Source organism: Triticum aestivum, chromosome 6A (assembly GCF_018294505.1).
Source record: "Triticum aestivum cultivar Chinese Spring chromosome 6A, IWGSC CS RefSeq v2.1, whole genome shotgun sequence".
NCBI classification, from domain to species: Eukaryota; Viridiplantae; Streptophyta; class Magnoliopsida; order Poales; family Poaceae; genus Triticum; species Triticum aestivum.
The window spans coordinates 171,687,796-171,714,827 of NC_057809.1; the positions used below are offsets into that span (position 1 = coordinate 171,687,796).

The following is a 27,032-nucleotide window of genomic DNA, read 5'->3' on the forward strand; positions in this document are numbered from 1 at the left end:
ACCTGGAGGCTGACCGGGCCTTCAAAGACCTCAAGAAATACCTTACTAGCCCCCCAGTGATGGTGGCACCACGGCCCCTCGAGCCTGTGGTACTCTACCTTGCTGCCACCCCGTACTCCGCCAGCGCGGCGTTGGTGGCAGTTTGGGAGGAGCGCCAAGCCAAGGGCGCGCCCCGCCAGGCCAAGGCTGAAGTAGCGCGGGGTCAGGAAGGCGCAGCAAAGGCATCAACGGTGGAAGGCCAAGCTCGGCAGGGTGGCGTCGCAGAAGCTCCTGAGGACAGTCAGGTCTCAGGGACCCTTCCACCTCAGGATATGCCATGATCTCCGCAAGACCCGAGCCTCGACAGCGTGCCAGCCCTCATCGAACACCCGGTGTACTTTGTCAGCACCGTACTACGGGACACGAGAGCGCGCTACCCCATGCCCCAAAAACTCCTGCTCGCGCTCCTGGTGGCCTCGCGCAAGCTGCGACACTACTTCCAGGGCCACCCCATCATGGTCGTCTCAGCCTACCCACTGGAAAGGATACTTGGGAGCCCTAACTCAGCCGAAAGGGTCGCAGAGTGGAACATCGAGTTGCAAGCGTTCTAGTTGGAGTTCAGCACTACCAGGGTCATCAAGGGGGCCGCACTTGCTGACTTTGTGGCCGAATGGACGGATGACCCGACACTTGAGGAAGGAGAAGACCGGTCCACCTCCCTAGGAAGGGAGGCCCCGGACGGTTGGGTCATGTATTTCGATGGCGCCTTCGCACACCAGGGCACCGGGGCTGGAGCAGTGCTCATCTCGCCCACCCAGGATAATCTCTACTACGCCGTGCAACTCTGCTTTCAGCACGGCGAGAAGGTCTCCAACAACATCACAGAATACGAAGGCCTCATAGCCGGCCTGAAGGCTGCAGTGGCCCTAGGGGTGAAGCGCCTCACCGTCAAAGGCGACTCACAACTCCTCGTCAACTTCTCCAACAAGGTGTATGAGCCGAAGGACGAGCATATGGAGGCCTACCTCACGGAGGTGCTCAAGATGGAGAAACGGTTCTCGGGCCTGGAGCTGCAACACGTGCCCCGGGGCACCAACAAGGAAGCTGACGACATCGCCAGGAGAGCATCCAAGCGACAACCGCAGGAGCCAGTCGTCTTTGAGGAGAGGCTCTTCAAGCCATCAGCTGCGCCACCTCTTTCAAGCACGACTCAGCCTCGGGAGGAGCTCCCCCAGCCTCCGGCCGCGGGAGCCCCGACCTGTGGACCGACCTCCAAAGCTCGGTTGCTCTTGGCGCTCGAGCCCCAGGAGGAATGCTGGACCAAGGAATTCAAGGAGTACTTAACGCACGGGACGCTTCCTGAGAAGGAAGAGGAGGCGGAGCGCATGGCCCGGCAAGACACGGCATACTGTATCCAAGACGGCGAGTTATATAGGAAGCGACCGAACGATGTCACACTGCGCTGCATATCTAGCGACCAAGGAAGGGAGTTGTTGATTGACATACACGGTGGGGACTGCAGACACCACACGTCGTCAGGGACCCTCGTCGGCAAGGTGTTCCGTGGTGGATTCTACTGGCCTACAGCACTCAACGACGCAGCCGAGCTGGTGAAGTCTTGCGAAGCTTGCCAATTCCACGCCAAGCAAATCCATCAACCTGCTCAGGGCCTTCAAACTATCCTGCTCACATGGCCGTTCGCGGTCTGGGGGCTGGATATCCTAGGCCCGTTCCCTCAGGCGCCAGGGGGCTACCATTACCTCTACGTCGCCATTGACAAGTTCACCAAGTGGGCAGAAGTGGAAGCCGTCCGTACCATCCCAGACGGCTCTGCTGTCAAGTTCATCAAGGGCCTCGTGAGCCGCTTCGGGGTCCCCAACCGCATCATCACAGATAACGGTTCGCAGTTTACTAGCAACCTCTTCAAAACCTACTGTGCTAACCGTGGAACGCAGATCTGCTACGCTTCAGTGGCCCACCCCAGGAGCAATGGTCAGGCCAAACGTGCTAACGCAGAGGTCCTGAGGGGCCTCAAGACCAGGACCTTCAAGAAGAAGCTGGAGGCCTGCGGCAGGGGCTGGCACGACGAGCTCCAGTCCGTACTGTGGTCCATCCGGACCACCGCCACCAAGCCAACGGGAGAGACTCCATTCTTCCTCGTCTACGGAGCTGAAGTGGTCCTCCCTCATGAGATCAAGCATCGCTCCGCACGGGTCCTGGCGTTCGACGAAACGCAGCAGGACGCCACGCGGGGGATGGACCTCATGTTGGGGGGGACGTCGCCGCGAAGCTGCGCTACGGGCGGCGAGGTACCAGCAAGCACTACGGCGATACCACTGCCGCAACATCCGCTCCAGGACACTCGAGACGGGTGACCTAGTCCTGAGGCGGGTCCTCTCTAGGGAAGGGCTGCATAAGCTTCCACCAATGTGGGAGGGCCCGTTCAAGGTCGTCCACATCTCCAGGCCTGGCGCCGTGTGCCTGGAGACACAAGACGGAATACCAGTCCAAAACACCTGGAACATCCAGCACCTCCGGAAGTTTTACCCATCAAGCAAGGCCCAAAGCCTGTGAAGCAAGGCCCAGAGCCTGTGAAGCAAGGCCCAGAGCCTGTGAAGAAAGGCCCAGAGCCTATGAAGAAGGCTCGGTTCCTGTGAAGAATCACCGCCCGTGACACTCTCACATAATAATGAGTTGGGGCTGTACACGTCCCGGAGTCTCAAGAGTGCCAGCCTCAGGACCTGGGGCTCCCGTCCACGCCTAGTGGCAGCACCTAGCTCCGCTCTGGTGAGAAGACTTGAAGACTAGATTAGTTGCCGGATGCGGCTTTTCATTTCCTTTCCGTATTTGGCTTCCTTTTCCTTAATCGGAATTTTCTTTTGACATTCCTTGCTGGTTTGACCCCCTCGCCTCTTGCTGCATTTTTCCAGCTCGGGTTAGCTTGTGTTCTCTCTCTCGCATGCCTCGCGAGGGGGCTGGGCAGGTGCCCTCGCGAGCATTTTCTCCCTTCTCTGCCTTCTCGCGAGCCACCCTCGTTCGAGCCCAAAAGCTGGTGTGCCTCTCCTAGTATGTTCCCCTCGGGTACCGTGATACAAGGCACCAGGTCAGGGCCAGGGCGAACGGCAAATCTTTTAACGCACTTCCTAACAAGCTTTTTGCAGTTCCCGAGCAAATGCAGGCCACCAAGGCAAGATGGACGCAATGAAATGAGCGCCTCATGAGGAAGAGGGCGTCCCGGATATACCAGGTTAAGTTATCTTTGCACGAAATAACGACACAACACGCACGATGCCACAACCGAGGAACCATAGTTCGATACACGCCCCCCTAGGCCCAAACTGGTTACATTCTTGATGCAGGAAAAAGAGTAAAACAAAAGAAGCATTGCGGCAATCTACGGAGGCGGACCCCTAGCGGCACCCCGAGCCTAGCCGGATCCTTCTTCGCGCTTCATGGAGGTGCGGCGACGAGATGACCCACTGCCGCCTTCAAAGCGGGCGCGGCGGCGCAGCGGCTGGTCGTGGCCACTGCTGCTGGAGCTGTCACCGGAGGAAGAGCCATCGTAGATGGACAATACACATCAGCCCCTGATGGCAGGCTCGCCCTCATCCTCGCCGCGACCGTCCCCGAGACCAAGAACCTCCTCACCATCATTCGCCTCGGGGCAGCACCCGGCGCGGTGACCATCTTCCCCAAACACCCTCACATAGAGGGTTGATTCGCTGTCATACTTGAAGTGGAGGGCGCACCGCCGGCCCAAGCCGTGCGCGCCGGCGAACATCTGCCAACCATGGGCCAGGGCTATGTTGCCCGCGGTGGAAGTCGCGACTGCAACCCAAGAGGCCTTGTTGCAGCAACCATCCGCCTGCAGCCAGAGTCCGCCTGGACCAGAGGTCGGCAGCTCATTGGCAAAGAAGTGCAGAAGTTGGAGCCAGTTGCCGGCCTGATTCTCCGACCAGACGACAAACTCCGGCGACACCTCCATCGTGTGGAAACGCGGACGGGGGGGCCGCGCCACCAAAGCACGCCTCCGCTCGTCAACCGGATCGCCATGGCTGGGATGACCCCCTTTGCGTGCTGTGGCGCCGCTCTGACAGCGGGCCGCGACAGGGGACGCGGCGTGCTTGCGTGGATGGCCACGTCTGCGCTTGGGCGCCGGCGAGCCGGGCCCCTCGCGAGGGGCCTTCCCCTTCTTAGCGGCGGAGAACCTCCTTCATGGCGCCATTGGTGGCACAGCGAGCAATGGAGCGAGCAAGAAGACGGGGGCAAGGCAGGAAGAGATGGGCAATGGGGACTCCGCCCCCTCCCCATTTATAGCAAGAGAAGGCCAACCGGCACCTCCCACGATCGCAGGTAATGATGGTTTTCCTTGCATGTTGCAGGGACTCATCAAGTCGTGCAGTTGCCGAGGCAGCGTGGGGATGACCATGCCCAATCAACCACCATGCATCAACCGAGGCCGCAGGCTATTGGGGCCCGCGGTGCTCCGTACTTGACCCTTGGCTTCGCTGCGAAGCCAAGCCCGAGCACACCTTGGGCCCGGGGGCTACTGTCGACATTCTGGGAATGCGGGTCCCCAGACTAGCCTGCCTGTGGCCCGCTGCGTGGCTAAGCCAACAGGCCGTACGGCCCATCTTCATCAACAAGGCATCCAAGACCCTCGCGAGGGGCCAAGCCTCGCGAGGCGGACGACACAAGACCTCCTCTGGAGTGGCCTAGTCGGGCAGGCTCTCGAGGAGCGGAGATATCAAGGCGAGGCGAACCTCACGAGGCTCTCGTGATGTTAGCCATGACGATCGACACCACGCGGGCGCCAGGCGGGCGCCAGCGCGCACAGCGTCCTTGTTTCCTCTTTGGTGCTAAGGAAACCAGCGTAGGTGAGGAGTACCGAGGCATCACGCAAATGTTGCCATTTTGGTGCAACAAGACCAAGACCAGAAGGATGGCAAGACGGAGGTCATCGTGGAGCCCAAGATGGCGTCACCACCAGAGCCTTTCGCAGGCGGAGACCACCTTTTGTCAGGATGGCTTGTACTAGTTGTCTCCCTTCAAATTAGCCTGCCGTTGTTGGCTCCCTTCCCGCTCAGTATTTGGGAAGAGGACCAGGGCCTCTATAAGTAGGACTAGACACCACCATAGGCACGGACAACATCTTAGATCACTCTCACCCACACAAGTTAGCCTAGCACAAGAACACCTCAACCTCAGGAGGATGTTCTTCCCATTGTATTGTTCATCATCAGCCCAAGAGGCAATCCACCACCAGACTGGAGTAGGGTATTACACCACAACGGTGGCCCGAAGCAGTATAAATCTTGTGTCTTTCTGTGTTGCGAGTGCGTTGAGTTCGCCCGCGAGATCGTTGCGAGCTAGGACGTAGATCGGTGGGAGGAAAAGACTTCGCACGCACCCCAGTGTTCGAACCTTAAGGGTTTGCCGGAACCCCACATCCGACATAACCGGTTGGGAACCCTTTGCATGGGTGCCCTAGGGGGTTTATATAGGCCTACCCCCCAGGGGTACAATGGTAATCTGGCCGTGTGTAGGACCCGGCTGTCAGTGTCTCCTGTCGCCGGCTCCTCCACCTGCCGCTGGGACCCGCCGCCTGGTGGGCCCTACTGGTTGGTCTAGTACGGAGCCGACAGGCCGCCTCCACCGCTTGCGGGTCCGGCCAACTGCTTGTTACTGTAGCCGTAATGCTAATGACGCATGCATAGTCGAGGGGGCGTGGCTACAGTCTTGTCGTCTGGTGGGAGATCACTGTAGCCACACCGTGTCTTGTCTGGTTAATGGCGCGTGGACTCCGAGGGAAGAGTGGGTAGCCTTCTAGAGGCCGGCCTCCCTCGGGTCCGACTGGTCAAGCATTGCCGCCCTCTGGGCTCTCGCTGCCTGGTAGGGCCCGCCGCCTGCAAGCCGTACCGATAGGCCATCATGGGAACAGGGTTCCACCTTACAGGGGTGTCATCAAGGGGGGGATGGCAACAGTGCCGCGCTGTGCGGAGATCTCGGCCGGTACGGGACACTGTGGCCGCACCCCACCCTAGATATGAGGGTGATGGGCTATGCTGTAGCCACATCCTGTCTTGTATCCTTTATGGGGGTGCAGACTTTAAGGGCACCGCGGTCCGCCTGCTAGGAGCCGGCCTCTCGGGAGGCCACCTACTGGGAGTCGGCTCGTCTTGGGGCCGTCTTCTGGTGCTTGGCCATCCTCTGGCAGCCGGCCGCTTGAGCTAGCCAGCCACCAGAAGGTGTCGCTTCGTCCTTGACGCTTCAGGGGTGCAGCCGGCCCGATGTCTTGAAATGCTTAGGGACCCGGGTTAGGCTACCCGTGGCCCATTACTCCTACAGTAGTCCCCGAAGCTAGTGAGGCATCACGGCTGACAGGCCGAGGTGCCTCAGCAGTTTCCTTCTTCGAGTGCTCTTGTTGAATGCTTCATCCGTCTTATGGTAAGCTACCCGCCGGGAGTCGGCCATGACCAGGCGGATTGGTCGGGTGACTTTGAATTGTCGAGGCGGGAATCGGGTGGCGTGCCTTCTAAGCTTCTAGCCCGCCGCCCATTGCGAGCACGCCACGCGGCGCCAGCCATCCGGGCCAGCCTGCCAGCCTACGCACGCGATGGGACGCGATAGCAGGCTGGGCCCTCCCTGACCGGGCCTTGGCGCGTGGGCAGATCCGCTGTGGCTGAGGCGGACCGTTGCGATTCCGCATGGAGTTACTGCGCGCGGTAACTCACGCGATAATCGTGGGGATGTGGGGTCATGGGCGCAATTAATCCCACGATCCCACGCCCCGCCCCCTCGGCTGCGCAGCCCAGGGGATATAAGTAGGGGGAAGGGGAGCGGTGGAGCACGTGCGCCCTCCTCCCCTTTGCCATTCTCGACCTCCCTCCCCTCTTGCTGCCGCCGCACTTCTGCGCCCCACCGAAGTGCCACCGCAGCTCATCGCCATCAGCCTCCTCCGCCATGGCTCTTGCCCCCATCGCCGCGCCATTTCCCCACCGAGCTCGGACTCCATGACGCGCGAGAAGGGAGGGGATTGGGATGGCTCGGTCATCATCGACGACCACCTCACCTTCCTTCACGCCACACGGCGGCTGCCCGGTGCGGGCTACGTCAAGGTGCGTGTGCCGCCGAAGGCAGAGATCTCGCCGATGCCACAGGGAGGCGAGCGGGTTATCTTCCGCTCGCACTTCCTCTGTAGCTTCGGCCTGCCGGCGAGCGGATTCTTCCGCTCCTTCCTCAACTTCTACCACCTTCAGCCGCATTACCTGACGCCCAACACCGTGACGTTGCTCTCTGCCTTCATCATGATGTGCGAGGGCTATCTCGGCATCCTCTCCACCATCGAGTTGTGGGGAGCATTCTTATACACCAAGTTGGGCACCTCCGCCAAGGAGAAGACGGCCCAGTGTGGCGCCTTCATCGCAGTGCGCCGCCCGTCCGTGAAGAACTCCTTCCCCACCATCAAGCTGTCATAGTCGGTCAAACTGTGGCAGAAATCATATTTCTATGTGGAGAACGTCGACCCCGCCCTCGACTTCATCAACTTGCCGCCCTATGAGGCCGGCCCTCCAGCCGAACCTCGGGCCAACTGGGGCTACAAGCCGAAGCCCTTGTCAGCTAACGCCACCGCCGCCATCAACCGGCTCCGGGTGCTGACAGATGCGTCAGGCCTCAGGGCATCTGACCTGTTTGTCGCCTTCGTCGAGCGCTGGGTTCTCCCGCTCCATGGCCGGCCTCATCTGATCTGTCGGATGAGCGGGAACCGGGACCCGAGCTGGACATGCACGAGGGACATGCCAACTGCCGAGGTCGCCCGCATGGTGAACGAAATCTCTGACCTCAAGCTGTCGGAATGGTCTTGGCGGTTCGGCATGCGGCCATACTCCCGGGCCAACCCGCCGCCTCCTGTAAGTTCTTCAACTCTTTTCTTTTTAGTATTTGTTTTGGTGTTGGTCTTGCCATCTTGAACAGTCGGTCTTGTGAATACAGATCTTCATGTCTCCGGTGACGACCGCCATCATAGGGCCGGGTGGAGACTACCTGCCGGACCGGGCAGTGAGCGATGTGGACGACCCTGACTTGGGGGCGGCCGCCCTGGAGGACGACGCCATAGGCGGCGGCGACGGAGCAAGTGCCTCCAAAGACGTAGGCGGCATCGAGACCTGGCCCGATGACGACGAAGACGAGGATGAGTCGCGTCATGCGCGAGGCGCCGGCAACGCGGACGTGGGCCCTTCCGCCGAGCCGGCTGCTGAAGGCGGCACATGCAAGCACAAACAGGGTGCCGCCTTGTTTGGCAGCGCACCGAAGAAGACCAAGAACCCGACCGCCGCTACCAGGCGGAAGGAGGCCACTGCGAAGGCGGCCAAGTTTCAGAAGCTTCCGAAAGTGCCTCCTATGGTGTCGGCGTAAGTGTCTTTTCCTTGTGCCTTCCTTTCTTGTCGATTCTATCTAAGTTGTCCTGCTTTATTTTCTTGGCTTAGGGCTCCGCTCTCTCTTGAGAAGTCGGTCGCCGCCTCCGTCATTGCGTCGGCGGAGACTTCTGCCACCACCCGGCGAATCGACCCTGCGGCCGACATCTGGGAGGCGCAGGAATGAAACGCGCGAGAGGTGTGCGAGGAGTGGGAAGCCGCCCGCAAGGAGCAGGCAGAGGCGGACAAGGCGGAGGCCGCTACGTTGAAGAAGCTGGCGGATGCGGAGGCCGATGCCGCGGCGAATAAGTTGGCCGAAGAAGCCACATACCGTCAGGCGACGTTGTACCTCATCCCCCTGAACTCTGCGCCGCTGCCACCAGAGTTCACGGCGCCGACGGGGGGAGCCGGCGACGAACAGCTAGTCATGGAGAGGGGAGGTGGAGACGTCGCCATGACGGAGGTAGCCGTGCCTTCGATGCTGCCATCTGACAGAGCGCGGGACAAGCAGCCGGCCGCCCCGCTGGCACCGCCAGCCGGAAACGAGGTGGTGACGGGCCCGACTCCTGAGGTCCGCACACCATCGCGCCGCCGAGGCGCGAAGGCGACTTCGGCGCCACGACCGCTGGAAGCTGGTGTTGCGAGCTCGTCAACCCCGGATGCTGAAGAAACCAGCGCCGCTCCCGCTGAATGGGTGTGTGGGGGCGGGACGGACGCTTTAAATCAAGCGATCCTGGACGTCCAGGCCAAACTCCAAGCTAATGCCACCGCTCTTCAGCAGTGCAATAGGGCGTTCCTGGATTCGTGAGCGGCTATTCGGGTATGTTTCTTACTTCTTCGTCTTTGATTCTTATACTTCTCTGTGGGGGCGCGCCAGCGCACCCATTGGGTGTAGCCCTGAGTTTCGGGCTGGCTGCTGAGCAAGCAGCCCGGAACTTTACTTGGCGGGCTCCGAGTGCTAACTTTTCTTCTATCTTCATTGCAGGACTATCATAATCTTCGCGCGGCCACCTTTAACTTCAATGTCCGAGATCTGGACCGACGGACTGCCGACTTGCAGAAAGCCGGAGTAAGTCACTATTTTCTTTCTCTGCGGGGGCGCGATAGCGCACCCGCGGGCTGTAGTCCCCGAGATTCAGGCCGACTGCTAAGCAGTCGGGCTGGATCTCCCTGGCAACTATACTTCTTCTTTGTTGGTTATTGACATCTTTTTTTTCTTTCTCTGCTCTTGCAGAGGCCAATGCCGCCTTGCAGCGGCAACTGGGTGAAGCCAACACTGCGTTGCGTGCCAAGGAGGTAGAGTGCAACGAGCTGGCTCAGGAGTGCGACCGACTGGCCATGCAACTGGCGGAGCTTCTCTAGAAGGCCTGGAAGGAGGCGGAGGTGAAGGAGTCCAATCTCCTCGCTGAGTTCGAGACCGAACGCTCCACCTGGACCGACAAGGAGGCGATGCTAATGTCCGGCTTCGGCATGATTGAAGACATGGTTGATGGTAAGCTTTCTTCTTTTTCTTTCTTTGGGTTGTCGGCTGCCGATCGAGCCGGCTTCCAGCTTCTGATCTTCTGATCTTTTTGCTTTCTACCTGAGCAGACTACTTTCCTGGCCATTTTGACACCGCCAACGAGGCTATCGAGGCTTATCACGAGGAACGGAGGGCGGAAGGCATGCAGATCGCTGCCGACGCCCCCGAGACTCTTAGCGAACAACTCTTCAGCATCCAGGCCCGCCTCCGGCCGGCTCATCGGATGCTCCGCCGTCTTCAGCGTGTCGGGGCCCAGGCAATCTCCGCCCTTTGGCCAGACATGCCTACTTCATGTACTCCCAGTCGGACTGCCGACTGGCTGGAGGTGGCGGTCAGCCGTCTCGAGGCTTGGAAGGGTTCCTCGGCCCGGGCTGGAGCACGCCGGGCCTTGGAGTTTGTCAAGGCGTGGTATCATGGGCTAAATCTAGCCCAGTTGACCATGGTTCGGCAGGAGGCCCAGGAGGAGATGGTGGCGGTGGACCGCGACCTTGTCAGACGGGCAGCGGCGGTCGCCGAGTACACCGACACCAGCCTTGCTACCTCATGAGCACTGCTTGGTTTTCCCTTGAATAGGAAAGGGTGATGCAGTAAAGTAGCGTAAGTATTTCCCTCCGTTTTCGAGAACCAAGGTATCAATCCAGTAGGAGGCCACGCTCAAGTCCCACGCACCTACACAAACAAATAAGAACCTCGCAACCAATGCGATAAAGGGGTTGTCAATCCCTTCATGGTCACTTACGAGAGTGAGATCTGATAGATATGATAAGATAATATTTTTGGTTTTTGTGATAAAGAGTAAAAGTAAAGAAAGCAAAATAAACGGCAATTGAAATAGCTTATTGACGGAAGATTAATATGATGGAAAATAGACCCGGGGGGCCATAGGTTTCACTAGTAGCTTCTCTCAAGAAAGCATAAGTATGACGGTGGGTAAACGAATTACTGTCGAGCAATTGATAGAATTGAGCATAGTTATGAGAATATCTAGGTATGATCATGAATATAGGCATCACGTCCATGACAAGTAGATCGACTCCTACCTGCATCTACTACTATTACTCTACACATCGACCGCTATCCAGCATGCATCTAGAGTATTAAATTCATAAGATCAGAGTAACGCCTTAAGCAAGATGACATGATGTAGAGGGATAAACTCATGCAATATGATATAAACCCCATCTTTTTATCCTCGATGGCAACAATACAATATGTGTTGTTTCCCTTCCTGTCACTGGGATCGAGCACCGCAAGATTGAACCCAAAGCTAAGCACTTCTTCCATTGCAAGAAAGATCAATCTAGTAGGCCAAACCAAACTGATAATTCGAAGAGACTTGCAAAGATAACCAATCATACATAAAAGAATTCAGAGGAGATTCAAATATTGTTCATAGATAATATTGATCATAAACCCACAGTTCATCGGATCTTGACAAACACACCACAAAAAGAAGAGCTACATCGAATAGATCTCCAAGAGAATCAAGGAGAACTTTGTATTGATATCCAAAGAGAGATAAGAAGCCATCTAGCTAATAACTATGGACCCGAAGGTCTGAAGTAAACTACTCACACGTCATCGGAGAGGCTATGGTGTTGATGTAGAAGCCCTCCGTGATCGATGCCCCCTCCAGCGGAGCGCCGGAAAAGGCCCCAAGATGGGATCTTACGGGTACAGAAGGTTGCGGCGGTGGAAATAGGGTTTTGGCTCTGTGTCTGATGGTTTGGGGGTACGTAGGTATATATATAGGAGGAAGAAGTAGGTGGGTGGAGCTACGAGGAGCCCACGAGGGTGGACGGCGCGCCCAGGGGGGTAGGCGCGCCCCCTGCCTCGTGGCCTCCTCGTTCGTTTCTTGAAGTCCACTCCAATCCTCTGGATCACGTTTGTTCCAAAAATCACATTCCCGAAGGTTTCATTCCGTTTGGACTCCGTTTGATATTCCTTTTCTGTGAAACACTGAAATAGGCAAAAAAACAGCAATTTGGGCTGGGCCTCCAGTTAATAGGTTAGTTCCAAAAATAATATAAATTGAATAATAAACCCCATTAAACATCCAAAACAGAATATAATATAGCATGGAACAATCAAAAACTATAGATACATTGGAAACATGTAAAGCATCCCCAAGCTTAATTCCTGCTCGTCCTCGAGTATGTAAATGATAAAAACAGAATTTTTGATGTGGAATGCTACTTAGAATAATTTTCAATGTAATTGTCTTATTAGTGGTATGAACATTCAGATCAGAAAGATTCAAGACAAAAGTTTAATATTGACATAAAAGTAATAATACTTCAAGCATACTGATAAAGCAATCATGTCTTCTCAAAATAACATGGCCAAAGAAAGTTATCCCTACAAAATCATATAGTCTGCCTATGCTCTATCTTCAGCACACAAAATATTTAAATCATGCACAACCCCGATGACAATCCAAGCAATTGTTTCATACTTTTGGTGTTCTCAAACTTTTTCAATCTTCACGCAATACATGAGCGTGAGCCATGGATATAGCACTATAGGTGGAATAGAATGGTGGTTGTGGAGAAGACAAAAAGGAGAAGATAGTCTCACATCAACTAGGCGTATCAACGGGCTATGGAGATACCCATTAATATATATTAATGTCAGTGAGTAGGGATTGCCATGCAACGGATGCACTAGAGCTATAAGTGTATGAAAGCTCAATAATGAAAACTAAGTGGGTGTGCATCCAACTTGCTTGCTAACGAAGACCTAGGGAAATTTGAGGAAGCCAATCATTGGAATATACAAGCCAAGTTCTATAATGAAAAATTCCCACTAGTATATGAAAGTGACAAATCAAGAGACTCTCTATCATAAAGATCATGGTGCTACTTTCAAGCACAAGTGTGGAAAAAGGATAGTAGCATTGTCCCTTCTCTCTTTTCTCTCATATTTTTTTATTTGGGCCTTTTCTCCTTTTTATGGCCTCTTTTTTTAGCCCGGAGTCTCATCCCGACTTGTGGGGTAATCATAGTCTCCATCATCCTTTCCTCACTTGGGACAATGCTCTAATAATGATGATCATCTGACTTTTATTTACTTACAACTCAAGTATTACAACTCAATACTTAGAACAGAATATGACTCTATATGAATGCCTCCGGCGATGTACCGGGATAATGAATCAAGAGTGACATGTATGAAGATAATGAACGATGGCTTTGCCACAAATACGATGTCAACTACATGATCATGCAAAGCAATATGACAATGATGGAACGTGTCATAGTAAACGGAATGGTGGTAAGTTGCATGGCAATATATCTCGGAATGGCTATGGAAATGCCATGATAGGTAGGTATGGTGGCTGTTTTGATGAAGGTATATGGTGGGTGTATGATACCGGCGAAAAGTGCGCAGTATTAGAGAGGCTTGCAATGGTGGAAGGATAAAAGTGCATATAATCCATGGACTCAACATTAGTCATAAAGAACTCATATACTTGTTGCAAAAATCTATTAGTTATCAAAACAAAGTATTACGCGCATGCTCCTAGGGAGATAGATTGGTAGGAAAAGACCATCGCTCGTCCCCGACCGCCACTCATAAGGAAGACAATCAATAAATAAATCATGCTCCAACTTCATCACAAAACGGTTCACCATACGTGCATGCTACGGGAATCACAAACTTTAACACAAGTATTTCTCAAATTCATAACCACTCAACTAGCATGACTCTAATATCATCATCTTCATATCTCAAAAACAATTATCAAGCATCAAACTTCTCTTAGTATTCAACGCACTTATAAGAAAGTTTTTATTAATCTTGGATGCCTATCATATTAGGACTAATTTCACAATTAAAGCAAATTACCATGCTGTTTGTAGGACTCTCAAAATAATATAAGTGAAGCATGAGAGAACAATAGTTTCTATAAAACAAACCACCGCCGTGCTCTAAAAAGATATAAGTGAAGCACTAGAGCAAAAACTATATAGCTCAAAAGATATAAGTGAAGCACATAGAGTATTCTAATAAATTCTGAATCATGTGTGTCTCTCTCAAAAGGTGTGTATAGCGAGGATGATTGTGTTAAACTAAAAGCAAAGACTCAAATCATACAAGACGCTCCAAGCAAAACACATATCATGTGGTGAATAAAAATATAGCTCCAAGTAAAGTTACCGATGGACGAAGACGAAAGAGGGGATGCCTTCCGGGGCATCCCCAAGCTTTGGCTTTTTAGTGTCCTTAGATTTACCTTGGGCTGCCTTGGGCATCCCCAAGCTTAGGATCTTGCCACTCCTTGTTCCATAATCCATCAAATCCTTACCCAAAACTTGAAAACTTCACAACACAAAACTTAACAGAAAATCTCATGAGCTCCGTTAGCGAAAGAAAAGAAAACACCACTTCAAGGTACAGAAAATCCTACTGTATTCCAACTTCTCTATGGTTTATAAACTCTATTACTAGCCATAGATTAATCAAAATAAGTAAACAACACACGAAAAACAGAATCTGTCAAAAACAGAACAGTCTGTAGTAATCTGTAGCTAACGCAAACTTATGGAACCACAAAAAATCTAAAATAAATTTCTGGACGTGAGGAATTTATATATTAATAATCTTCAAAAATAATTAACTAAATATCACTCTACAATAAAAAATAGCAGCAATTCTCGTGAGCGCTAAAGTTTCTGTTTTTTACAGCAAGATCAAAAAGACTTTCCCCAAGTCTTCCCAATGGTTCTACTTGGCACAAACACTAATTAAACACAAAAAACACAACCAAAACAGAGTCTAGATAAATTATTTATTACTAAACAGTATCAAAAAGGAAAGAATAAAAATAAAATTGGGTTGCCTCCCAACAAGCGCTATCGTTTAATGCCCTTAGCTACGCATAAAAGCAAGGATATATCTAGGTATTGCCATCTTTAGTAGGCAATCCATAAGTGGCTCTCATAATACATTCATAAGGTAATTTTATTTTATTTCTAGGAAAGTGTTCCATACCTTTCCTTAAGGGAAATTGGAATCTAATATTTCCTTCCTTCATATCAATAATTGCACCAATCGTTCTAAGGAAAGGTCTACCAAGAATAATAGGACATGAAGGATTGCAATCTATATCAAGAACAATGAAATCTACGGGCACATAGTTCCTATTTGCAACAATAAGAACATCATTAATTCTTCCCATAGGTTTCTTAATGGTGGAATCCGCAAGGTGCATGTTTAGAGAACAATCATCAAATTCACGGAAACCTAGCAAATCACACAAAGTTTTTGGAATCGTGGAAACACTAGCACCCAACTCACACAAAGCATAGCATTCATGATCTTTAATTTTAATTTTAATTGTAGGTTCCCATTCATCATAAAGTTTTCTAGGGATAGAAACTTCCAACTCAAGTTTTTCTTCATAAGATTGCATCAAAGCATCAACGATATGTTTAGTAAAAGCTTTATTTTGGCTATAAGCATGAGGAGAGTTTAGCACGGATTGCAACAAGGAAATACAATCTATCAAAGAGCAATTATCATAACTAAATTCCTTGAAATCCAATATAGTGGATTCATTGATATCTAAAGTATTGACCTCTTCAATCCCACTTTTACCAAATTTTGCATCAAGATCTAAAAACTCCAAATTTTTGGGATGCCTTCTAACTAAAGTTGACTCATCTCCAGTCCCGTCATTATAAAGATTCATATTGCAAAACAAAGATTTAATAGGGGACACATCAATAACTTTTAGATCTTCATCATTATTCTCATATAAATTAGAAGAACACGCTTTCACAAAGCAATTTTTCTTAGCACGCATCCTAGCGGTTCTTTCTTTGCACTCATCAATGGGAATTCTCATGGCTTTGAGAGACTCATTGATATCATGCTTAGGTGGAATAGATCTAAGTTTCAAAGAATCAACATCAAGAGAAATTCTATCCACGTTCTTAGCCAACTCATCAATCTTAAGCAATTTTTCTTCAAGCAAAGTATTGAAATTCTTTTGCGAATTCTTAAACTCTTTAACACAAGTCTCAAAATTAGAGGGAAACTTATTAAAATTTCCATAAGAATTTTTGTAGGAATTACCATAATTATTAGAGGAATTACTAGGATACGGCCTAGGATTAAAGTTTCCTCTATAAGCGTTGTTACCAAAATTATTCCTACCAACAAAATTCACATCCATAGATTCATTATTATTCTCAATCAAGGTAGACAAAGGCATATCATTAGGATCAGAAGAAACACTCTTATTAGCAAACAATTTCATAAGTTCATCCATCTTTCCACTCAAAACATTAATTTATTCTATCGCATACACTTTTTTACTAGTAGATCTTTCGGTATGCCATTGAGAATAATTAACCATAATATTATCTAGGAGTTTAGTAGCTTCTCCTAAGGTGATTTCCATAAAAGTGCCTCCCACGGCCGAATCTAAAAGATTTCTAGAAGCAAAATTCAATCTGGCATAAAAATTTTGTATAATCATCCACAAATTCAAACCATAAGTAGGGCAATTATGTATCATTAATTTCATCCTCTCCCAAGCTTGTGCAACATGTTCATGATCAAGTTGCTTAAAATTCATAATATCATTTCTAAGAGAGATGATCTTAGCGGGAGGAAAATACTTAGAGATAAAAGCATCTTTGCATTTATTTCATTAATCAATACTATTTTTAGGCAAAGACGAAAACCAAGTTGTAGCACGATCTCTAAGCGAAAAAGGAAATAGCTTCAATTTAACAATATCATTGTCCACATCTTTTTTCTTTTGCATATCACACAAATCAACAAAGCTATTTAGATGGGTAGCGGCATCTTCACTAGGAAGGCCGGTGAATTGATCTTTCATGACAAGATTCAGCAAGGCAGCATTAATTTCACAAGATGCAGCATCGGTAATAGGAGCAATCAGAGTGCTAAGAAAATCATTGTTGTTGGTATTGGCAAACTCACACAATTTAGTATTATCTTGAGCCATTGTGATAAGCAAGCAATCCAACACACAAGAAAACATGAAGCAAGCGGAAAAGAGGCGAACAGAAAAAGAGGGCGAATAAAACGGCAAGGATGAAGTGGGGGAGAGGAAAACGAGAGGCAAATGGAAAATAATGTAATGCGAGGGATAAGGGTTTGTGAAGGGTACTTGGTATGTCTTGACTTGTGCGTGGACTCCCCGGCAATGGCGCTAGAAATCCTTCTTGCTACCTCTTGAGCACTGCGTTGGTTTTCCCTTGAAGAGAAAAGGGCGATGCAGTAAAGTAGCGTAAGTATTTCCCTCAGTTTTTGAGAACCAATGTATCAATCCAGTAGGAGGCCACGCTCAAGTCCCACGCACCTACACAAACAAATAAGAACCTCGCAACCAACGCGATAAAGGGGTTGTCAATCCCTTCACGGTCACTTACGAGAGTTAGATCTGATAGATATGATAAGATAATATTTTTGGTATTTTTGTGATAAAGAGTAAAAGTAAAGAAAGCAAAATAAACGGCAACTGAAATAGCTTGTTGACGGAAGATTAATATGATGGAAAATAGACCCGGGGGGCATAGGTTTCACTAGTGGCTTCTCTCAGGAAAGCATAAGTATTACGGTGGGTAAACGAATTACTATCGAGCAATTGATAGAATTGAGCATAGTTATGAGAATATCTAGGTATGATCATGTATATAGGCATCACGTCTGTGACAAGTAGACCGACTCCTACATGCATCTACTACTATTACTCCACACATCGACCGCTATCCAGCATGCATCTAGAGTATTAAGTTCATAAGAACCGAGTAACGCCTTAAGCAAGATGACATGATGTAGAGGGATAAACTCATGCAATATGATATAAACCTCATCTTTTTATCCTCGATGGCAACAATACAATACGTGTCGTTTCCCTTTCTGTCACTGGGATCAAGCACCGCAAGATTGAACCCAAAGCTAAGCACTTCTCCCATTGCAAGAAAGATCAATCTAGTAGGCCAAACCAAACTGATAATTCGAAGAGACTTGCAAAGATAACCAATCATACATAAAAGAATTCAGAGGACATTCAAATATTGTCCATAGATAATCTTGATCATAAACCCACAATTCATCGGATCTCGACAAACACACCGCAAAAATAAGAGTTACATCGAATAGAACTCCAAGAGAATCGAGGAGAACTTTGTATTGAGATCCAAAGAGAGAGAAGAAGCCATCTAGCTAATAACTATGGACCCGAAGGTCTGAAGTAAACTACTCACACATCATCGGAGAGGCTATGGTGTTGATGTAGAAGCCCTCCGTGATCGATGCCCCTTCCAGCGGAGCGCCGGAAAAGGCCCCAAGATGCGATCTCACGGGTACAGAAGGTTGCGGCGGTGGAAATAGGGTTTTGGCTCCGTGTGTGATGGTTTGGGGGTACATATGTATATATAGGAGGAAGAAGTAGGTCGGTGGAGCTACGAGGGGCCCACGAGGGTGGAGGGCACACCTAGGGGGTAGGCGCGCCCCCCTACCTCGTGGCCTCCTCGTTCATTTCTTGACGTCCACTCCAAGTCCTCTAGATCACGTTTGTTCCAAAAATCACGTTCCCAAAGGTTTCATTCCGTTTGGACTCCGTTTGATATTCCTTTTCTGCGAAACACTGAAATAGGCAAAAAAACTGCAATTTGGGTTGGGCCTCCGGTTAATAGTTAGTCCCAAAAATAATACAAAAGTGTATAATAAAGCCCATTAAACATCCAAAACAAAATATAATATAGCATGGAACAATCAAAAATTATAGATACATTGGAGACGTATCAAGCCTCTTCGTTCCTGAGCTGGCTGAGAATGGTGCCGAGGCGCCACCGGAGTGGTTTGGGCTGAACCCAGAGGATGACGAGGACTCGGCCGAGATGATCGACTCCAGCGACGAGGGAGAAGACGAGGAGGACGAGGAAGGCGAAGAAGAAGCGCCAAAGGTCGGAGCAGACGGCCAGCCCCAGCTTGATCATGCCTCGAACAACGAGCCGTGCTCGAGTGCGCCGACTACTGCTGGAGGCGACCAAGCGGAGAATGACCAGCCGTCCACTCCACCAACCGGCGCCACCGACTCCGCCACCCAGCCGGACCCCTCTGCAGCTCCCTAGGCCGTCGACTTATCTTTATTTTCTCTGTTTTATCAGTCTCGACAAACTTTGTTAAATTTGCGCAATTCCACCCGCGGGGTGTATTTCAAACTCTGTTGAATGCTGGCCAAGGGCCTTTTGACATGTAAATATGCTTTCTCAGAAGTTGTGCTTTTGCCGAGTTCTGACTTTTCTTGCTTTCTGCTTCTTGGCCTTTTTACTTTGCCGCCCTCCCTTGGCTGCCGCCTTGCCAGCCAAACAGCCGCTTTGCGGACTATGGCTTGGTCAAGTACTTAGCTGCTTTCGGGAGGGCAAGTACTTAGCCGATTAGAGCGCTAGCAAGTTAAGTAGAGGTCGGCCGGCCGGCTATTTTAGCAGCCGGTCGAGGAGGCGGGGAGCCGACCTGAACTATGTCCATGCTTGGGGTCCTTCGCCATTTTTCATGTGGACAACCTTTCCTGCATGTAACTCCTACCCATCGGACAGTCGCTCTGTGAGCTGCGGCTTCTAGAAGGAGAAGGCTTAGGTACCTACACACTACTTGTCCGACTATAGGAAGCTTCACATAGTACAAGGCGGTGAGCCCCGAGCCGACTGGTCGAACCCGGTGCCAGGCGGAATAATGAAATAACACATTCATAGGCATAATACTTATCATATATAGAAAAGAGGGTAGCCCCAAGCTCTTCTCGGGGGACCCGGAGTCTTCGTACTTAATACAAAAGATAGCATGGTACATACTGCATCAACTATAAAATCTTTGAAGGAGGTTTGCATTCCACGGCCGCTCTGTCTCTTTGCGGGAGTCGTCTCTCTTGCGTGTTCTGGGATTCTGAGCATCGATCGGGTAGTAGGAGTCGTTGCCCAAAACTTTGCTAATGATGAATGGGCCTTCCCAAGGTGCCGAGAGCTTGTGCTGGCCGGCTGTTCGCTGGATCAGCCGGAGCACAAGGTCTCCCTCCTGGAAAGATATTGGCTTGACCTTCTGGTTGTAGTAGCGGCGCAGACTCTACTGGTAGATGGAGGATCGGCTGAGTGCTAACAGCCAGCCCTCCTCCAACAGATCGACGCCGTCTTCTCGCGCTTCTTTTGCTTCCGCCTCGGTGTACATGATGACACGAGGTGAGTAGAACTCAATGTCCGTCGGGATGACGGCTTCGGCACCGTAGACGAGGAAGAAAGGTGTGAAGCCGGTTGACTTGTTTGGAGTTGTGCGCAGGCTCCAGAGGACGACCGGCAGCTCATCAATCCAGCAGTCGGCTGACCGCTCTAGAGGCTCAACCAGTCGGGGCTTGATGCCGGAAAGGATGAGGCTGTTTGCTCGCTCAACTTGGCCGTTTGACTGCAGATGGGCAACGGATGCTAGGTCCAGTCGGATGCCCTGCATCGCACAGAAACGGGCCAAGGCTCCTTTGGCAAAATTTGTGCCATTATCCGTGATGATGTTGTGTGGTACTCTGGACCGAGTGGTGATATCTGCAATGAAAGTAATGGCAGTCGAACCATTCAACTTCTTGATTGGCTTTGCTTCTATCCACTTAGTGAATTTGTCCACGGCGACAGGCAGATGGGTCATGCTGCTGCGTGCTGTCTTGAATGGTCCCACCATTTCCAAGCCCCGGACGGCAAAAGGCCATGCTAAGGGAATGGTTTTGAGTGCAAAAGCCAGCAGATGTTGCTGTGAGCTGAACTTCTGACACCCCTTGTAGTGCTTGACTAGATCCTTGGCATCCTCCAAGGCAGTCAGCCAGAAGAAACCGTGGCGGAAAGCTTTGGCCACGAGTGATCTGGAAGTCGCATGGTGGCCACACTCGCCTTGGTGGATGTCTTTGAGGATTGCTTGGCCTTTCTCCGGCTCCACGCAGTGCTGGTACACACCAGTGACACTGCGCCTCACAAGTTCTTTGTTGACAATGGTGTATGCTGCTGCCCGACGTTGCACTTGCCGGGCTGAGATCTCATCGGTCGGCAACTCTTTGTTCACCAGAAAGTTGAGGATGGGTTGTGCCCATGAAGGTGCTGCTATTTCTTCGACTGCCGGAACTGCAACTTGCATGAGGGCGGTTGGGCTGGGAGGCAGCGGGTTGGCGTCGGCTGCCGCTTGCTGTGTCGATGAAGTCCCCGGGCCGATTGTTGCAGCCCCTGGGCCGAGCTTTGAAGTCCCTGGGTCGGGTGCGACTGCTGCAACCCCCGAGCCGCTTGGTGAAGTCCCCCGGCCGACTGTTGTAGTCCCCGGGCCGGGTTGTGAAGTTTCCGGGCCGGGTGCGACTGTCACAGTACCCGTGCCGACTGCCGAGGTCCGTGAGCAGGCTGCCGCAGCCCTAGAGTCGGATCCGTTGGCCCCGGGAGGAGCCGGCACAAAGATGGACTCAAATTCTGGAGAGGGCTTGATCGACGGCTTGAGGAGGCGTTGAAGGGAGACGCCGGCTGGTATTGCTTGCCGGGTGGAGCCGATCCGTGCCAAGGCATCTACTTGCTCATTGTCGGCTCTTGGCACATGAAGGGACTCGCACCCCTCAAAGTATCCACTGAGTTGCTGAACAAAAAAATGGTAGCTTGCCATATTTGCATCCTTGGCGTCCTAGTCACCAGAAGACTGCTGGACCACCAAGTCGGAGTCACCGTAGCATAGGATCCGGCGGATGCCGGTTTCCTTGGCCAACCGGAGGCCGTGTATTAATCCTTCATACTCGGCCACATTGTTGGAGGTGGCAAAGTGGATTTGCAATGTGTACTTGAGCTTGTCGCCTTTGGGAGAGGTGAGGATGATGACGGCTCCCAAACCAGTGCGCATCTTTGAACCATCTGTCAGGACCCCGACTCAATGCCACATCGATCTAGCATGTAACACCTCATATCACTTTGCGGCCTCACGCACGGTATCCCCACGAGTGTCGCCTTACCTTTGCCCGGGACCATTTGCGTCTTTTGGCACACGTATATGACAGTGTCGCTAGCATCCATATGATAAGGAGCCAGGTCTGACATGGCTAGTCGTAAACCCAAAGTGGCACTAACTTACAGGGACAGGCATCCATGACCCAGCATCGAACGTGTCGGTCATCAGCGAGTGAATCCAGGCTGTAGCACTGGGCTAACAGGACTCCGGTATTCATCGCGTGACATTTCCCCGAAGGGACAGACACAGGAACGAAGAAGGACACATGCCGGCCAGCCTAAGTGTTCCGGAGCAGTAGCAAGCTACCAGGGCTCAAAGGAAACACTAGGAGACATTTCTCGGTAAGAGAGACTACTAAGGATAAACAACTAGATAGTCAGATCCCACACATAGCAATACACATTACACGTACGCATAACATGCAAGTATGTGCTGTACAACATGGCATCACAGCATAACTCAACAACTCATATAGATAAGGCTCAAAGAGCCATCATAGCATTTATTACAAACAGGGGTCACATGACCCAACATTCAGAGCAATCAAGCAACAAACGGAAGCATTACATGTCTGAGTATAGACATCTATAAATGAAAAAGGCTGAAAGCCTGACTATCTACAACGTCCGATCAAGATCGTAGCTGAGGTACAAGCTACTTGTCGAAGTCCATGAGAACACTAGTAAGACCGAAGTCTCCGCTGCAAAAACATAAATAAAGCAACATGAGTACAAAGGTACTCAGCAAGACTTACATCAGATCCTATCATACATGCATTTGTATCAAGAGAGTAATGTGGAGTTTAGTTGCAGCAAGCCAGCTTTGACTCTGTGGCTAACCTGTTCTACGACTACCAGAAACTCTTGAGGTGAGACAACGTACACGAGTCCACTAATCACCACACAATACACTACTATAGATTCATCCCCGTCTCCCTACGAGAAGGCCATCCATAGCACTCACACTTGTCTTGAGCTTTTTAGAGTATACCCTTCAAGTTGTCTATGTACCATGTAAGCATCCAAGAAGTCCATAACCGCGGACCCGGCTATTCGAATAGATCATGTTAACCCTGCAGGGGTGTACTTCTTCACACACGCTCTTGCCACTTATCGCCATGTACACGTCATGTATCTCGGCAACCTTCAAGCGGAAGCCTGGCGAGGGTGTCGGCCACGACCTGACTAACCACACAAGACTCTAATCCAGGTTTATTGCCTATTCGAGTTCCATCCGCAAGGAGATCCGGCCGGGGTTTCACTCACGGCCCCAAACGATGTGTGCAGGGTTCCCAAGCCCACCTCGCCGGATGGATCTACGCTTGGTACACCGTGCCACTTGTGCCTAGTCTGTCCCAAGCCCACCTGGCCGGGTGCCACTTGGTAGACTACTAACACTGCCTACAAACACCAGAAACTAGTTGCGACTCCTGGACAGAGATCAAGTTGGTTAATAAGTCGAGAGGGCTTGGAGCGCCCGGAGCCCAATGTGTGGTAGTATCGAGTCATTGGACAACATACATAGAACTTAGTGCTTAAGGACGGTTCCAGTGAGACAACCCACCATGTACTCCTACATGGCCTCTCACCGCTACCTTTACCAAATCGTGTTCACACACTTCACTCTCAGCATCAGAACATATCGTAACACTCCAATTCATCCCAATGAACCAGACCTGACACAACTCTAAGCAATAGCAGGCATAGCTTGGTAGGAACACAACATGGCTCAATCAACTCCTACACATGCTAGTGGGTTTCAACTATTTACTGTGGCAATGACAGGTCATGCAGAGGAATGGGTTCAACTACCGCAGCACAAAGTAGCAGATGAATCGTTGTTGTCCTAATGCAATAACTGAGAGCAGGAGCGAGAGAGTAGCATTGTATCGGAATGAACAAGGGGGTTTGCTTGCCTGGTAGATCAACAAGGAAGGCACTGCTTCACAGACAGGTACTCGGGAACGGTCTCCGGAGCAGGACCTATCGAGAAGGAACAGTGTCGGCAATCAATACACAAACATATGCAACAATATGATGCATGAACATGGCATGAAGATGTGATGTTGTTTGAGCTAATGCAACTAGTATTCATTTGGTTTGAAGTCCATTTGAACCAAAAGCTCAAATGCATCTCCAAAATAAGCTCTTATAAATGCCATAATGTGTTTTCTCATATACAGAATGTATAAGTTGGTTTGTCATGCATGAAACTAGTACAGATGGAAAGGTTGCATTTTTCTGATAATTTTTCATATATAAATTATTTCAATCTGAGCTATGGTTGAATTTCTATGAATTTTTGAAGTTTAAATCATTTTCTGGAATTTCCTGATTTATTTTAAATCCAGAAAATAAATAATTGCGTCAGCACTGCGTCATGCTTGCGTCAGCAAGTCAACAGCGCTGACTGGTCAAACCTGACGTGTGGGGTCCACACATCAGTGACAGGGGGTTAAACAGGGTTAGTTTAATCCTAACTAAAGGATTAGTGGCGCTGGGGCCCACTGTCAGAGAGACAACTAATTAACTGAGTTAATTAGCACTAACTAAACTAACACCTAAACTAAACAGGGCATGGCCCACGCGTCAGTGACCCTGGGGGGGTCAAACCTCAGGTCGAGCAAGTCAAACCCGCCGGCGGTTAGTCGCCGGCAAGATCCGCGGCGAACTTGTGCCCCGGGTTTCCTCTGTGGTGCTCCAAATGACGCGCGGCTAGGCGCGTTGGAGAGCCAGCTCAATGGCGCGTCGGCCGGTGGCCGTGGCTGGGCCTGGGATGGCTGGAGTCGGCGGCGGCGAGCTCGGTTGCGGCCGCCGGAGTTCGGTCGTGCACGAGAGCGCGTTTGGAGCTCGAGGACGAGAGAAGCAAAGCGCTAGGGATGCTCTACGGGGCCTTACGAGCTTGTTGGACTCGCCGGGGTGACCAAATGGTCACCGGAGCTGCATCGACGGCGAGCTCGGCGGCGGCGAAGGTTCGGCCATGGTGGAGACGACAGCTAGAGGGCGAGCGCGACCAGGGGAGAGAGGGGAGAAGAAGCAGGGCTCACGGCAGACTTGCAGGGCTGCTCGTTGTGGCCGGGGACGCGCTGGAGACGATGAAGCGGCGATGGCAATCTGCGGCGGCCGGAGGTGATGAAGGCGACGGCGACGGCTCCACGGGGCGTCCGGCGTCTTGTGGCTTGACGGAGGGGACGAGGGAGTCGTGGCGGAGCTCGTGCGCGTGTCGGAGAGGCGAAGGGGAGGCTGTGGCTACGGCTACGGTGGACAGCGGCGATGAGCTCCGCTCGGCTGCGCGCGAGAGAGAGAGCAGAGGAAGGGGAAGGAACGAGAGAGAGTGAGAGGGTACGGGGGGGCGTGGCGAGGTCCGGGGTGTTCCAGGCGACGAGGAGGGCGCCAGGCAGGCAGAGAGGGAGGTGGCGTGGCGCGGCGGAGCGCGCGCGCGTCGGGCACGCTCCCATCCCCCTGTCGAGGACGAAGACGACAGAGGAGGGGCCAGTGGGCTGGGCCGGCGCTAGCTGCTGCTGGGCTGCACAGGGAGGAGGCCCAGGTAAGGTTTTTCTTGTTTTGTTTTCTTTTCTATTTTTCTGACATTTGTTTTGATTTAGTAATAATACTAAATCAATTTATTACCTTATGCCAATTTTTATGGAAGCTAGTTATATTATTCCAGAGCTCCTTTATAAATGGCATAATTTTTGGACAATATTTTATATATATAACAATATATATCCAAAGCAAATAATTACTGCATTAATTCCAAATGCCCAAAATTAATACTTATGAGATCCTAAAATATTGGTTTGATTTTTATCTCTGTCCAATATTTTCAGAGAGCAACATGAGCATTTTCTTGGACCTTTTTGGAGCAATTTTTATTTGGGTCATTTCCAAAAAATGATTCTGAGGGTTTCACAAGTCCTCATTTCAAATTAAATGGAATTTAAACATGATGCACAAATGACTAGCTAGCCTTGAGCATACCAGAACTAGAGATGTGACACCATCAAAGTGCATCCGCAAATGGGTGGAGTCCGGCGCTTGTGGCAGGTACTGGGTCTCGGCCCAGTCAACGAGGAAGTCGGCCAGCGCTTGGGACTTGACGGCGGTGCGAGGCTGGTAGTAGATGGTGTAGGGGGCCAACTCGATGGCCCATTTGTCCACTCAGCCAGAAGCATCTCCGTTGCCAATGATCTCAGCGAGCGGGGTGGTGCAGACAACAGTGATTGGGTGCTCTTCGAAGTATGGCTTCAGCTTCTTGGCGGCGAAATGCACGCCGTAGCACATCTTCTGATAGTGGGGGTAGTTCTGCTTGGAGGCGGACAATACTTCACTCAGGTAATACACCGACCTCTGGACTGGTAATGCCTTGCCGTCTTCCTTGCGCTCCACAACTATGACTGTGCTGACCACCCGGCTGGTGGCGCGATATAAAGGTCCACGGGCTCTTTAGTAGTCGGAGCCGCCAGGACAGGTGGCATGGTCAACATCTTCTTCAGCTGGAGAAAAGCGTCATCCGCCTGGTCGTTCCACTCGAAATGAGTGGTCTTCCTCATGAGCTGGTACACGGGAAGAGCTTTCTCGCCCAGCCGACTGATGAACCGGCTGATGGACGCCAAGCAGCCGGTGAACTTCTGGACGTCTCGCAGTCGGGTGGGCTTCTCCATCCTCTTGATGGCTTTGATCTTCACAGGGTTGCACTCAATGCCGCGTTCTAAGACCAGGAAGCCAAGGAGCTGGCCGGCTGGTACTCCGAGCATGCACTTTTCCGGGTTGAGCTTGATTTGAAATCGGCGCAGATTTTCAAAGGTTTCCTTGAGATCTTCGAGGAGTGTGTTGCGCTTCTCCGTCTTCACCATAATATCATCTACGTAGACGTGGGCATTTCTGCCGAGTTGTTTGAGGAGGCACTTCTGCATGCAACACTGAAAAGTGGCACAGGCATTTCTCAGGCCGAATGTCATAGTCAGGTAGCAAAAGGCTCCAAATGGTGTGATGAATGCGGTCTTCAGACGGTCTACCGGGTTCAACTTGATCTGGTGATATCCTGAGTAGGCATCCAAAAAACTCAACAGCTCGCATCCGGCTGTGGAGTCTATCACTTGGTCTATCCGTGGCAGAGCAAAC

At 51.1% G+C, this 27,032-nt stretch overlaps 1 protein-coding gene across 1 annotated transcript in view; it reads right to left on the reverse strand.

Moving 5' to 3' along the window:
- Positions 1-6,959, reverse strand: part of LOC123129556 (vegetative cell wall protein gp1) — a 39,735-nt gene extending 32,776 nt beyond the window's left edge. The window contains exon 1 of the mRNA XM_044549675.1: positions 6,902-6,959. Within this exon, the coding sequence (XP_044405610.1) occupies positions 6,902-6,959 (58 nt within the window). The remainder of the gene's footprint in view (positions 1-6,901) is intronic.
- Positions 6,960-27,032: the final 20,073 nt, after the last annotated feature.